General features: G+C 37.8%; 1 protein-coding gene across 9 annotated transcripts in view; it reads left to right on the top strand.

The window, feature by feature from the left end:
- LOC113509531 (transcription factor BCFI-like) overlaps nt 1–16,078 on the top strand; it is an 83,624-nt gene that overhangs the window by 47,682 nt on the left and 19,864 nt on the right. For 7 of the 9 annotated variants that reach the window (XM_052894166.1, XM_052894169.1, XM_052894168.1 and 4 more), the window contains exons 3-5: nt 12,863–12,984; nt 13,507–13,793; nt 14,635–14,698. In XM_052894166.1, the coding sequence (XP_052750126.1) occupies nt 12,863–12,984; nt 13,507–13,793; nt 14,635–14,698 (473 nt within the window). The remainder of the gene's footprint in view (nt 1–12,862; nt 12,985–13,506; nt 13,794–14,634; nt 14,699–16,078) is intronic. The other 2 variants (XM_052894164.1, XM_052894171.1) reach the window with 1 other exon arrangement.

Here is a 16,078-nt window from a genome sequence, read left to right as displayed (position 1 = left end):
GCTGTGTACGGTGGTGTGTGCTATGTACGTAAGGGTGATAATCGCGTGCCCGTACAGCGGCGGAACTGGCTGCCGATACCTACTGGCACGCTCGCTGCTACGTTTATTATAATTTTAATTGCCTACGTGTGTGTAGGCACCGCTAGCTGCCCTCGCTCCGGCCGCTTGTGAAAACAACTCCATTGTTTATACAAAGTCCATTTATTTTAGTCTTTTAATTGTCATTATAAATAATAGGCAGAGAATGATTTAATGTTGGTTAAATGACGTATTAATTTTCATAAATCACTGGCCGCTTCAACATTTCAACATATTGCGTTACCACTTGAAACGTTTCAGTTTTTATGATCCAATGTTTCTGTCTCATCTTTTTCGAGCCTAAAGATAGGGATAAAAATATTTATCTATGATAATTGATCGTTATCTCCCTCTCCGTAGTATAAGACTTCAACGAGACCCTCCAAGTAGATTACCTACATCTATAGAAATGTAGATATATCATTGTAAGCGAAAGACTTATTTCTCTTTCTTACTCTATATAACTTTATCTAATGTCTCGCTCGCACACATCTCTCATCAATCACATTGCTAAACTCTTACGTTTTAACGTAATATTTTAAAATAGTGAAATCAATAAAATAGTGTATTGGTAGATCAAGATAAAACATACATCAATAGATTTGAACTATAGGAGCACAAGACAGATAGAGACGCCTGATACTTATCAAATTCACTTAACCCTTCTTTGCATGATTTTTTTTATTGGTGAAATAAATCAAGGTGATATAATTCATGTTCAAAATTAAAGGAAAAATGGTTAAAAAATAAGTTTGACAGCTATGGTTTTTTTTTCTGCAATGGACATTAAAAAGGTATCCAGACACGATCAACTTAAAGTGAACTTGTTCTCTTATATAATTTTTGAGCATTCAATGTTATGATGGAAATTTCCACCATTATACAAAGAAGGGTTCAATATCTTTTATGGGGGGGAAAGGGATTGTTAGCAATGGAGTTTGACAGCCCCATTGCTAGCAATATGCCCTATTAGGTCGACCTCTACGTGGTTCCCCCTGGAAACCATCGTGAACAATTTTTGTTGAATTTGTCACGATGGGCTAACTGACCTGCATCACCCTCACCTATCATTCTTCACTGGTGCCCCGCCGGTGTATACCGATAGCGCGGGTGGGGTTACCATTCCATTATCATCCATTAAAAAAAATATCTTTTATGTATCAATCAAATATCTGTTCCATCAAAACCATAAAATGTGAAATAATGCCTCCATAATAATATGCCTCTTGATATATCTACCTAGTGCTTATTCTTTCTGACTATAACTGTATTGTAGGTAATTAGGTTTTGTCAATTTGACGGCTAATGTAAATACTTGCAGTTGATAATTGTATTGGACGTTTATAATATGAGTAGAAATGTATTAATCATGTTTATAAGACGTGGCACGTAGCTATTTACCATCAGTAACCATCAGCTGGATTGTATGATTCTTGTCGTCAATCTACTATAAAATACGTTACTCTTTCTTAATACCTACTTATAAGTATGTATTCTGTCATCTACTATTTTTTTTTCTTTTTGATGGGTGAAAATGGTACCGTAACCCCGTCTACGCTAACGGGATACGCTGACGGAGCACCAGTGAAGGGTGAAAGATGAGAATGAAAACAGGCCAGTTAGCCCATCATGATGAATTCATCTGGAATTAATCATGATAGTTTCCAGGGGGAACCGCGAGGAAATGACCTGATTGCTAGCAATGGGATTCTCAGTCTCCATTACTAACAATCCCTTTCCCCCCTGTCATCTACTATTAAGTTAATGAATGATTATGGAATGGTAACTCCGCCTGTGCTGTCCATATACGCTGGCGGGGCACCAGCGAGGGATAATAGGTGAGAATGAAACAGGTCAGTTAGCCCGTCCTGACGAATCTAACAATAAATTAAACACAATGGTTTCCAGGGAGAACCACGAGGAGGTCGGCCTGACAGGGTATATTGCTAGCAATGGGGCTACTAATCCCCATTAATAATAATCCCTTCTCCCCCCTCTACTATTAGGTTAGATAGATAGATAGATACTCTTTATTGTTTCCTCCAAAAGATTACAATAGTAAACTTATTATAAATATAAACAATTACAAGAAATAATCACAATGAGAAAACAATGGGCGACCTTATCGCTAAGAGCGATCTCTTCCAGGCAACCTTTGGATGGAGGGGAGTAATTATAAACAGTTTGATTGGAGCTTTAATCGGTTAGCTTCATATTATGTACAATTACTGGTGCAATTTTCTCATCTCATAAAATGAGTGGCAGCGCTGAAACTTTCACGAAATGTGTATTACAGGTGAGCGAATGCAATGTTGGTCATGGTACGGTCGCAGGCAGGTATCGCTCCAATGTGAACGACCTTCGCTGTGCGAAATATTGCGTAAAGTTTTACAATACGGGCGTGTGTGCGTGCACCACCACACACACAAGTTTCTGCGAACAACTAATACCGATTCCTACTTCCTGCGCCGGCGCCGCTGGCCCGACCGCGACACCGGCTACGCGCTAGCTCGCGATACTTAACCTACTAAATTGTTAACATATAAAATACACAGCTCGCACACAACTCGCCTGTTTGTCGATCCGCACTCGTATTAATTTATGGCAAGCATACTAAACTGGAGAGCAAACAGCCAATACAAATAGTTACAATTCCTTGTGCAAATACACATAGGCTCGATTGGGGTATTCTCGGGGCGGGTTTTTTCCAGAGCGAGAGCCGGAATTCTAAACAAAAAAGAGGATAAAAACAAAGCCAAGAAAGAACGAAATAATTTTTTTCTTATGCTATAAGTGGGTAGTTCGTATTGTACAATAAAGTTATTGTATTTTTTCATAATAATTTTAAAATTATTTGATCAATTCAAATTAAAAGTAATAGGCAAGTTTTATAATTATTCCCTACATGTATTTACAAAAATTTCAGTTTTTATTCTACTTTGAATATTTTATAAGAAATTTATAAAATGTCTCGTATTAAAATTAATAGGCAATTTTTATAATTAACACAGAAAAAGTGTGCCCTTTTTTAGACTCGATTATGCGAAATCGAGACGCGTCGTTTAGATAGGTACATGAGCCCAAACATCAATACAGTCATTGACGGACTAGTATCGGAATAATAATAATTTGATAACAGCCTGCGAGATAATGTGACTGCTGATTTAACCTATTAAAAATGTCTGCGTATGATGTTTTCTTATGTAAGTGCCGCCGCTGATAAATGTGTAGGTACATGGATAGGTAAACACTCTTGTATTATAATATTCACTGTACATATATACCTCATCAGTTTACCAGGGAGAAAGGGATTGTTAGTAATGTGTATTACCAGTTCCATTGCTAGCAATACACCCAGACAGGTCGGCCTCCACGTGGTCCCCCCTGGAAACCATCGTGCTGAATTCCAGGTGTATACATCACGATGTGCTAACTGACCTGACTTTTCATTTTCACTTATCATCTTTCACTGGTGCCCTGCCAACGTATTAGCTATAGCGCAGACGGGGCTACCATTCCATTATACTCCATTAAAAAAAATCAATTTACCTAATTACAAATATCTCGTACTTTTTTCTTTTCCATGATGTACGAGTATAAAGTATTGGACGCGCTCCGATGAAAGAAGGAAGCAAGAAAAAAATATTTTTATTCAAGTAAACTTAAATTTAGGCATTTTTAATAGTATTTTTTTCATGATTTACCACCCATTCGGAACGCAATTTCAATTAAGAAGAATGTGCACGAAACATAGCTGTTGCTTTTTTAAAAAGTTATTTATATAAATAGTGAATACAGACCAAACGTAATACCGCGGACATTTTTTTTATTCAAATGTTCCAAATGTGGAGAGAAAACAGTTCCTAACGCTGTTTCTTAATACCATTCATAAAGGTCAACTTTTTTCATCCTGGTTAAAGATATGGCCTGGAATAAAGCTAGCTGGAAGAAAATCCATGAATTACTTGTACCGGCAAGAGGAAACTCTTAAATGAAAAGAGAAGACCTATCATGAAACTTAAACTGATACGAACAGACCAATAGACAATCAGACAGACATAAATACGAAGAAATTACATATTTATCTATTTAAAGGAACACCAACAGTATAAATATAATACATAATTTAATACGCACAGAAGAATTGATAACAACGATTATTTATTTATTTACGCGTCGATGTTGTATTCCTGTTGCAAGAGTCGTGGTCACTGCGAGGCTAGTTATTTTATATTTAAAAAGTTAGGGTCTATGGACAGCAATGGGGACTAACCTCCACATAACTAACAATCCCTTCCTCCATCTAATCGTATTGGACATTGATACGTTCTTAAATTGTTGCATGCCCGATAGGGTATAACTGTTGATACTGATGTCAAATTCAAAGCAATAGTTACTGCTATATGTATGTACACAGTTAGCAATAAAATTCTATTCTATTCTATTCTATTCTACAATGTGAATAGTCTTTGAATAGCCTCGATGTAATAAACATTTTTTTCCTTCAACAGTCCAACGCTTGTTTATTGCCAGTCGTTAAATTGAGGAAAACGCCACTATGGTTTGTAGTGCGCGCGATATTAATAGTACGCTGTACTGTAACCAATTATGAAAACATTTGTTTTAGTTTTATATATACATACAAAGTTTTTACCCGCGACTCTGTCCGCCTGACTGAGATATGCTCATTGACCGGAATAAAAAGCAGCCTATGTCCTTCTCCATCGCATATAGCACGTGTCTACTATATTTTATAGCATGTAGGTATAGACACGTGATACGCAGAGACGAGGTGCATGTTTGAAGGAAGGTTTTAAGAATGTATATGGCTATAAAGGGCAGAGGAAGACCTAAAAAGAAGTGAATGGACTGTGTGGAAGATCCCAGCCAGGCTAGAATGGGATTGAATGCGGAAATGGCTGCGAATAGAGAAGAGTGGAAGAGAAAAACATTGCGCTGACTCTGAATAATAATTGGGATAACGGTAGAAAGATGATACTAAATTTTATAGGGATTGGTTAAGTCGTTAAGGCGCTATTACGATATTAGTAAGGATTTAGTATTGTGGCTGTAGTCATTTACCATTAGGTACACCGTATGACCCCTATGCTATAACAAAAAATTGCTTTTGATGTGTCTTGATAATTAAAAAAAAGTAGCACGCAAGTGGGAATTTAATAGCAGAAATGTGGTCCAAATAATGTAATGAATGTGATAAACTAAATTGAGACAACAGATCACATTAGAATCACAGATGGAATTTACTCTCTCAGAAAAACTGTCCCCGGTCCAATATCTGTATAAAGTATTACATTAGATTGACTACGCCGCCAAAAATGTTACTCTTGCATTAACATATTCCCGAATATTGAAACGATTTTCAACCATGTTAGAACGAACAGACAACGAGTTTAAGAAAAAAAAGCGGGACCTTTGATGGTTTACGTTGACTAAATTTGAAAGAAAGCTCCAATTGATAGTATATTGAACAGACTTATAAGATCCAAGACAGACTGTAAGATGGTAAGATGTACATAATAAAAAAGATGAAGATGATCAGGTCAGTATCAGAGATCATGTGGCAAAAAGTGACCTCTGACTACCCCTCTTCTAATGGTATCTGTTATTTATTTATTTAGAATAAAATATCAAATGGTAGCAAATGTAATGGACACACACAATGTATTTAATTCATATTTCTTTTTTATTATTATTATTTTTATTAAGGAATTTCGCAACTGGCTCTTGGCCACAACAGAATATCAGTGTCTTGCTCTTTTGTGGGCAAAGCAGTAAACTAAGTTGTGACCATTTTGTGTTACTATGGTACACACGTGAAAGAAGGAAATTGTTGTTTTATATATTTTGCTTTTTTTTTGTTACTTTTTTTGTTTTTCATTCTTTTATTTCTTTTTACTGTGTAACAACATACACATAATACTGTATGTATTATGTGTATGTTTGTATTATTATTTATGTACCGTAAGTAATGCAAATAAATTATCTATCTATCTATCATAGTTAGTCTTAAGTGTGTTTTAAATGATAAAGCCTCTTTTATCTCCTTTTTTTTAGTCTTATTATTTTTCTGCCGCGCCTTGACCAGACACAATTTTAATTATTCCTCACTATTCTAAGGTTGCCTGGAGAGATAGCTGTTTAGCGATAAGTCCGTTTATTGTTGCCTCTTTATCTTGCTTTTATGTAACTAAGTTTATGTAATTATTTATTTATTTTGTTTGCATACATATTGTCAATCATTATAATTCGTTCATTTAGTCATACAGACGTGGTTGTGTAGGATATTCCATGCGGTGTCGTTCATGTGCCTTTGGTCGCTGTCTCCGAGTCCTTTACCCCAGACCAATAAACTGCCTGCATGTGATAATACTGAGTGCAAACAGAATGCCTTGTTTGCCACGCACGGACAAACATACAGAGTGTTTCATTTTTTTTAAATCATAACGTTTCAATCACCGTAGAAAAAGTCTTTGCTTATTTTCATAAACACCTTTTTTTATTTCTATAATTATGAACATGTATTTGGATAATTTGGTAGCGAGAACTCTAATATCTCTCTATTATTTCAATTACAAGGTAGAATTGTTTTAGAACTTACAAAACACTTGAAGCATTGAATGAAAGGGTACTTCTTAAAATATCATATCGTCTTACAAGATTTTTTTTTATGATTACTGATTTCTTTGATGGAATATTTTTAGTAATTCTGATTGGACAACTTTAATTTCCTAATGAGGATACCAGGGCCATATAGAGAGTTGTGCGTGGTGGTGATTCGTAGGAAAGTGCTTAGCATCAGCCTGTGCGCAGGCGCAGGGTCCGCAGGTGAGGCGCTAGCGCCGCCCGGCCCGCGCCGCGGCCCTGTTTTTGTGGCGAGCCGGCACTAACGCGCCATTTTACACGTTTTAAGAGCCCTCGGATCGTTTCCAAATTTGTACTTGTTATTTTTTGTCACTGTTGAGTGACGGCTTAAGTGTCTCGAAATGAGTTATTTGTATAGGCTCTTAGCGCTGCGGCGCGGTTTGTGTCCATGATGCGCAAATAGAAAGAGGCTTGGTTCACTTCAGTATCGAATGAATTAATGTAATGGATAAAGTGAATTGGTATCTAAATTATGTAGAAAATTATTATACAGAACTCAGTTATTTAGCTGGTTACACTTTGTATTGAATTGTAATCATAAATAAAATGATGAAAATATGCTACTAGGTCATGTCATAGAGCAATAATGGAGCTCGATTTGATGGTAACTTGAGGTCACCACAAAACATGCACAATTTTCAGATAGTATCTACGCTTTGATGATGATGTTTACACGACCTAATTTGACTATTTATTATTACATAATTCATTTTCAAGAAAAAACAATAGGGCGTTATAGTGTCGAAGCTTTCAACTGCCTCTCTGCATGTCTATGATGATTCGAACTCTCGTAATTTATTACAATTGGAATCCATGTCGCTTATTGTAAAAGGACAGGTCTTTTACAAATATACTGGCTTAAGCCTCTATTATTTGGTGTCAATTAAAAAAAATATTAGGTTTAGTATGGTAAAGAATTGAACGCTTATTAGTATTCAATGTACCTACATACAATGCTTACCTATCTCAACAAATACATTTATTCATAGTCGTTACACCCGCGCTTTAGTAGCTAATAAATTACACTTAACGGAATACAAATAGAATAAAGTTTCAAGAATTTCTTGATCGACACCGTTGTCAGAATGTTTTTGTCGCCATACTCCACACTGCGACCGAGCTCTTGTTTCAATATTTAACAAACAACAAATTTTGCTAATGTCTTCTATATAACAATTACAAACGGATGTTGAAAAATAATAGTTTGGATCGCATTGCAATACGAGTACTGACAGTGAGAAGTCCCACGGGAGCGGCTGCCAGTTTGTTTCATATTTCGCACACATTCGCTATTGTGCTTGTGGTTTTTTGATCGGACACAAGTGACGTGGGCGGCGGTGAGCAGTCGCGCTGGGTGGTGTTCCGGGCACGTGCGCCCCGTCTGCTGCCCCGTGCTGACCACATTAGGCTCGTCCCCTGCGGGTGATATACTTGTAATAACGTAACGTACCATGTTGGATGCGGGTTGCGCGCGCGTACCTGGTGCTACAAGTATACTTTTTACTGCGTCGTAGGAGCGTGAATATCGACCGAGCATCGTTACAAGCGAACCGCCGCGCCGAGGCAAATAAAGCCGTTGACTCATCCGGTGTTTTATTATTTACGTTAATTTTAGAGTTCTTCAGTTTCAACTACAGAACCAGGAAAATTGTTAAATGTGTTGCACCACAAGTCCGTCAAAGTTTACATTTTTGTGTCAGGTCATGATTTTAGTTAGATAATAAATTGACTATCATTGTACAATTCAAGTTACGATATCATTTTTTATAGTTTACAATAACAGAAGATTATGTATTGTTATCACAAATTTTTATTATTATCGCATTCATGGACCATGTCGTCTCTGTGATCACTCAGGATAGCGTTGTCAAGTGTCGTACTATATTTTTTTATTAATATATCAGCCAACTGGCCTCTGCTGAACATAGGCCTTCCCGACAAGGAGAGCTTTGCCCGTAGTTGCCACGCTTGTCAGACGGGTTAGTATATAATAATAATAATAAAAAAAAACAGTAACCATATTATTTCTTATCTCCCTGAAAGAAATAATTGTCGAACGGCGTTTAAGTAATCGTCTGATTTTCAGTCAAACTTATTTACTATAGGAAATAACAAACAATGACGTTAGATAAACAATCGAGCCAGAGAGCAGAAACCAGGTAAATAAAGCAACTAACTGTATTAGCATGGCAATTGCGGGTTGAAAGGTACCCCACCCTTCGATCCACAACGACAACGACATCCACGGGAAAGGAAGGGGTATCCTATTATATGCCGGGATGTGATCCCGGCAATGGCAAAGATTTCTGATATTATCCCAAAGACAATATAAAAAAATTGCACTTTATACTTTGAAAATTTTGGGAAGTAATTTTACATATCTTTATGACCTGTTACCTGCTAAAACCACGATGGTCTAAACTACACACTTTCTGATTGTCCTGACCTGTGTAAGGGGCATGCACGGAGAAACTTACTGCTTCATAAAGGTCTGGTTGTTGCGGACTCTTGCTCTATAAATATCGTACCGATAGTGGGACGTGTGATCAATTGTAAATTTACCTACTCACTAGTATGGACAGACGTCTCAGGTTTCCTAGCCATAAGTAGCAACGGGTCACCTGAACGTGACTAAGCCGTCGTCTCATCGATACAGCAATTCAGGGAAGTTAATTCGATATCTAATTTCCGTATTCTCACTCCACGATACGGGAGTCTCGTGACTCGTGGTGGCTAGACAGCGCTCCTTATCTCCCGAGATACGATGTTTGTAATTCGCGTGTCGCTACTCTCAAACAGTAGGTACACGAACATAAAGAGTGGAGCCAGTTTAATGGTAACTAAATGTGTCTACCAATTTACGTTTATCTGAACGGGTTTGTCTAAATTGACATATCATCAGCGTATAGTGTTGCACTGGTGAACGGGTAACGCGTAGCGGTGCTAGCGGTTAATGAATGCAAGCGGGTCGAGGGCGATGGTGGAGTGGAGGCGGCCGGGGGCCGGGGGCCGGGGGCCGGGGGCGGCGGTGACGGTCCCGATAACGAGCGCTACTTCCGAGACGTTCCGAGCCATTAGCCTCCGCTCGCTCGCTCCACTTAACCATACACCACATAATAATATCGTGCCTCTGTAGCGCATTCAAAATTATGTAAATGTTCCGCGACGAGTCGCGGTGACGACTACTGAATTCACTCGACACGATAGCGAACGCATCCTGCATTCTCCTAAAATAAACTATGTATTTTCAATCATTTTCCCAAGCCTGCGCAGTTGAAATATGAAGGCAATCGTTCGTCTAAATAGAAGACAGAATATCAACTTGTAACACACGAAATCGTAACTTGTCTGAATGCTACGAATCACACAACAGGAAGTTTTGTCCTTCGTACCATTTGATCAGCATTATTATAATTTATCTTTAGCACTTTTCTGTACGTGTTTGATGGTGAGGTCCTGACACAGAGTAGGCCACCTCTTCCTTTCCCGTGGGTGTCGTAAGAGACGACTAAAGGAGAACGAGGGATAGGCAGTAGCGTCCCTCTTAAAACATCTCTAAAGCCTGATTACAGTTGGCAACCCGCCGACCAAGTGTGGCAACTACTGGCAAAACCCCACCAAGGGGGAGGTTTGTGTTTAGCAGTGTGCATTAAAACGTCTATCTGATGTCGAACCAAAATTCCGATTATTGTAAATATATCTTCATAAATAATTTAAAAAATAAGTCATTTGCTTCGTATTTCAGTAAAAAGTCATTATCTAATGAGCCCAAGACTCATGTATGGGCTAAAGACTGTAGATTGAAGGGCACCGTCCTGACATGATTAGTATACTCGTGGTATCAGTACGTTGGTTATTTTTAAATACAAAAGTGTGCTCCTCTCGATATCTATAGAGTTTTCAACACAATAATTCGTTCGGTCGAGTGTCACGTATTCTTAATTACTTTCCTAATTAAGATGTGGTAATGGTAACAGAGCGATAGGCACTCATACGTGGATATGTTGCGTTCATATTCGAGATTGTGTTGCGTAGTGGCTATACACTCACGGCCGGCCGTGGCGCGGTGGAAACAAGATCAGAACTGTAATGTCACGTACATTGAGGCATACGTTGATCGACTACGAAGTTGTTTCCTCATAACTAAATTAATATAATTTTTTTTATGCAACTTAGAAATGCAATCAAGCCGACGGCTTACCTGATGGAAAATGTTAACCGTCGTCTATAGATATGAGCAGTACTATGGGCATAACAGAGTATACTGTTTCGCCCATGATTCCTTCCAAGCGTTGCCATTCCTGAGGAGTAAAGATGTTATGTCTCTGTACCCTGTAAATTCACTGCCATATTCTACCCTTCAAACCAAAACACAGCCATGTAAACATAACTGTTTCACGGTAAAAACATAAATGGAACAGAAGTACTCAAGCAAACGACTTGTACAACATTTCCCTCTGGTAAATCAACGTCAACATTTCATCATTCTATTGGTAAACGTAAATATTTCCATAGACTGCCACAAGGATTGGTCGTACGCCATTTTTGTTCGGCTTCTCACAAAATATTTTGAATTTATCATTCCATCCATTCCAGTAATTAGTTGGTTGAGCCACTTCCTCGTATTGGATCCTATTCCTATCAATTCCCCGAGAACCTGACTTATTAATTGTTACTTCAACCTTCTCATCCCTCGAATTATATGAATCTTTACAGTCCATGTCCGTATATTTTCGTTTTAAATTGCATAAAATAGCCTGTGATTATGTACAAAGGTTTTGAGTACAGTTTTTACCATAAATTATTGAATTTTCCCATAGAGCCATCATCATCAATGTTATGACCATTTATGCGTTTGCCATGCCATATATAGGCGTTTGAATTTAGATTACTTAGTCCAAGAAGTTATTTCTGGTATCAACATATTATTTAATAGAGGTTGAATAATTCTGTTAATAAATAAGACTAAATTCGGTTGTTATTTTACTTTATTACCACATAACTCCGTTAGTTATAAAATAAATTGGAAATTTCTTTTTTTTATCTGAAAGGATATACAATTCAAATTGATCCTATGGAAAATCGATTCAATAGTTTAGTTTTTAAAAACCACTTATTTAGTAGTTTTGCCACAGGTTTTTTTGTGAAACAAAATCTTTTCCCGTGTGGTCCCGGCGTAGAACAGTCCACTCCTTCCTTTCCCGTGGGTGTCGTAAGAGGCGACTCTCTTAAAACATCTCTAAAGCCTAACAGCGGTTGCCAATCCGTTTGCCAAGCGTGGCAAAACCCCTCAAGGGGATATTTATGTACAGCAGTGGACAGTTAAAGCCTAATATAATGATGATGTTGACAATCTTATTTTTCAATACAATGACCATAATGATTGCACGCGACTGTACGTGGGTGCGGAGTAACGATGTCGATCGCCTATGAACCAATAGGTATAAAACTTACGCACGTACAGAAGGAATTCTTTTCTATTGGTTATGATATATTTCCGAATGGCTTACATTAGTAACACGCGCAGCGATGTTTTGCAAAAGTCTATGAATAAAATATAATTGTCATTTTAATTTTATCGGAAAATACCGCATGTGTGTTGTGGCAAAGGAGCACGCACCTCTGCTTGACAAAAATGATGCATGTGTGGAATGTACATATTATTGTTTATATATTAAACTTAGTACATATTTAAACTTACTGAATATAAATTTGATAAAATTACGTTTGGAGTTGGTTGTTTCACAGCTTCAAGCGATTGTAGACTTGAGTTTTTGATATTCATTTCAGTTTAGTACCTCTACGCATACTTGATAAAAAGGGATTTTGATAGACGGATAGTCAGATGGGCACACAGACGGCCAACAAAATGATTCTAAGTGATGATAAGGATTTTGTTTTTCCTTTCGAGGCACGGAACTTTAAAAATCGAACAAATGCATGTTTATAGCGAGTTAATGTAACCTTTCATCTAATTATTTATTAATTAAGTAAACAAAATATCAATATTTTATATACATTTTTTATCATACTGTACCTTTGTCTTCTAAATATAAATATATTTATTACCATTATGTTGATGTTGTGTTATGGGTTATGACACGTGTTGTGTTATGCGTAGCGGTGGCGGCGGTGGAGGCGGCGGCGCGGTGTACGGACGGTGCGCGTACCCCGCTGGTTCGTCTTACTTTGGCAACGGAACTGAGCTCGCAGCGCAGCCACAGATATGGAGTTCTAGCGCAGGTATTTACCATCCACTTTACTATGCGCATAGTTGCAACAATACGAGATTCTACACTTTGTTTTGTTTAAAAGTTAGTTAACTTACAAATCAAACGGTTTTTTTTTATATTTATCTTTATGCTGAGGCCCTTGCAGATTATGCAGTCGATCTCTTAATTTGTATTAATATTAGAGTCGTTCTTGGAGACCCTGAGTTCTCCCTCAAGATTTACACTATTAAATATTGTAAAATATAAAAATAAATTTTCTGTGTCCTGATAAGTGGTCACTGTAGCACATAAAAACTTACAGTCGAAGAAGTATTCCTCGCACGCTTTCGATCATTGTGATACTATTCAGTCTTGGCACACAGTTCCTGGCAATAATATTCCATCCCTCAAACACAGAGCCACATTTTCTTTATAAAACTTATAATGGCAAACAAACTAACGGCCCACCTGATGGAAAGGGGTAACCGTCGCTTATAGACACGTCTATACAAGCGTAGCAGTTTAATTTTATCATTTGACACGGATACAATAGGAGCAGAAGTGACAGGATACGGTGCGAATCCGCTCGCAGGTGGCTCTCCCACGTACGGAGGCGGCGGCAGCGGCGCGAACGCTGGCGTGGTGCTGGCGGAGGAGTACGCGGAGGCCGGCGGCGCCGGCGGCGCTGGCGGCGCGGCCGGCGCGGCCGGCGCGGCTGATGCTGGCGGCGGCGCGCTGCCCGCCTTCAGCGCGCGCTTCGGCGGAGCGTTCGCGTGCGCCACGTCGCGCCCCTCCACCGTGTACGGCGCGCCGGCGCTGGCAGCCAACGCGTACGCACAGGTAATAATCATATTTACAAGTCACATGAAAAAAATTTTGTATGATCATTGTTATATATACCTACTGGTGAGTGTTTTTTTTATGGGTTATAATGGAATGGTAACCCCACCCGCGCTATTGGTATACACCGGCGGAGCACCAGTGAGGGATGATAGGTGAGGATGAAGTAGGTCAGTTAGCCCATCGTGACGGATTCGACGAGAATTGTTCATGATGGTTTCCAGGGGGAATCGCGTGGAGGTCGACCTGATAGGGCATATTACTAACAATGGGGCTGTTAAACTCCATTGCGTACAATCCCTTTCCGAGTAAGAATGAAGTTAGGTCGATTGGCCTATCGTGATGAATTCACCAAGAATTTACCACGATAGTTTTCAGAAGCAACCCCGTGGAGGTCGCCCGGCCATAGTAACAACGAGGCCGTTAATCTCTGCTGCTACACATATTAGTACTTAGTTACCTTCCTTATATAATTTGCCTTCGATATTGATCAATAATATACATGTGGATTCAAAAATACACATGCAGGTTGTAGATTTTTTTTTATAAATACATTCAAAGGAGTATTTAGGAGGAAGGGGGAAGTTGGGCCATATCTACACTAGAATTGGTTGGTGCCCATCTATATCTATTGTGATATACCTATTTTTTTATACTACATAAGTGGCAAACATGCATACGGCCCATCTGATGGTAAACGATCACTGTAGCCTGTGGACGCCTGCAACACTAGGGGTGTCACGTGCGCGTTGCCGACCCTGAAGAAACCTCACCTATTAAATTAAGGTTGATGTATGTATATATGTTTTTTTTTTTAATTTTAATAATATTAATATTCCAGGACGTGTGGGGCATGGACAACGGTCGTCGGCCGCAATTGTCAGCCGCTGCCAGTCTCTCAGCCAGTAAGTACTTAGCTAGCATGTTTTACTGGAGTTATAATCGATTCTCCGTACTCAAGTGAGATACTTGGATACTGAGCAATATAGTCTGTTTCAATGGAACTTAATGAAAATGTAAACAAACGATTTTTTTTTATAAGAACAGACGGATTAATTTACGTGTTTGACGAATGCTAAAGCTAAAGTAGTTTTGGGATCATCCGGACCCTTAGTCATGAGAGGCTGTGACTAGATCAATTAGTGGAGCATTCTTAGCTAAAATACACGTTATTTAATCCGGTGGTTTTTTACATTTAAATATAATGTGTATTTACTAAAATGGTTAACAAAAAAGACACGGTTAATTAACCCAACCATGAGATAGTCAAATTTTATTTTAGTACAAATAAATAATCGACTAATTGAATGAATATTTATATTTGTAATTTAATACAGAGAGTGATTTTGTGATAATTTTAACAAAATTTGCTTACTTTTTTCATTATGATCCATTGTAACAGACTATAGTTATAGTATTTAACATTGTTTTAATACATTTTATTGATATATGACTGACGCCAATATTGGCAACATTGAATATTACAAAGAATGGTGTGTGAAAATCGATGTACATTATTGTCCAAAATGTGTCAGAATATAACTATGCGATTTTATAGAAAATCACTAAGATCAATGCAATCATCCAGGTTCCCGTAGGTTCTATGACTATTTATCTAGGATTAAACATCGAGATACGATAATGAATTACTTTTATTAATTTCGAAATAATACAACGCGAGAGTACCTATTAATTTCATTACAAATTATGTCGTTTCATTACATAAAAAGCATTGGTGCGAAGTCCGGCCCAAGTTCATGGAAGTGACTCATTACATACAACCTACAGCTACATAATTTGAATAGACTTTAAAAATGATGATATTTAATTGGTTTTTGTTTATTTAAACTTCAATACACAGTAAAATTCTATGCACATTTGGCGGACTTAACACCGGACGGTGTTCTCTACCAGTCAACCATTGGGCAAACAGAAATACGTAGGCGGTGCATTATTGAAAAGATTGAGAAATAAAGCAATACTTAATATATTCATATAAAAGAAATATAAATATACATATAATATATTAAATAAATAAATATATACATGTAATACATTAGAAAATATAGTAAATATAAAAAAAAATACTGTAATAGAAGAGCAAATAGCAATCTATGACTCACACAGAGCAATCAGCAAGATTAAGTTTAAAGGGAATGTGATTTTTCTATGAAATAGGTACGTTTGTGTTTAGAAGCTAGTTTGCTTAGAGTAGACCTTATGTCATGTATATGATATGCAATTTAATTTCATTTTATTTTTGTGCAATGTGTCGTTACATATTG

The sequence above is a fragment of the Galleria mellonella genome, unplaced genomic scaffold (assembly GCF_026898425.1).
Source record: "Galleria mellonella isolate WM207_F2 unplaced genomic scaffold, CSIRO_AGI_GalMel_v1 utg1917, whole genome shotgun sequence".
In the NCBI taxonomy this organism is placed as follows: domain Eukaryota; kingdom Metazoa; phylum Arthropoda; class Insecta; order Lepidoptera; family Pyralidae; genus Galleria; species Galleria mellonella.
This window is presented reverse-complemented; position numbering and strand designations above follow the sequence as displayed.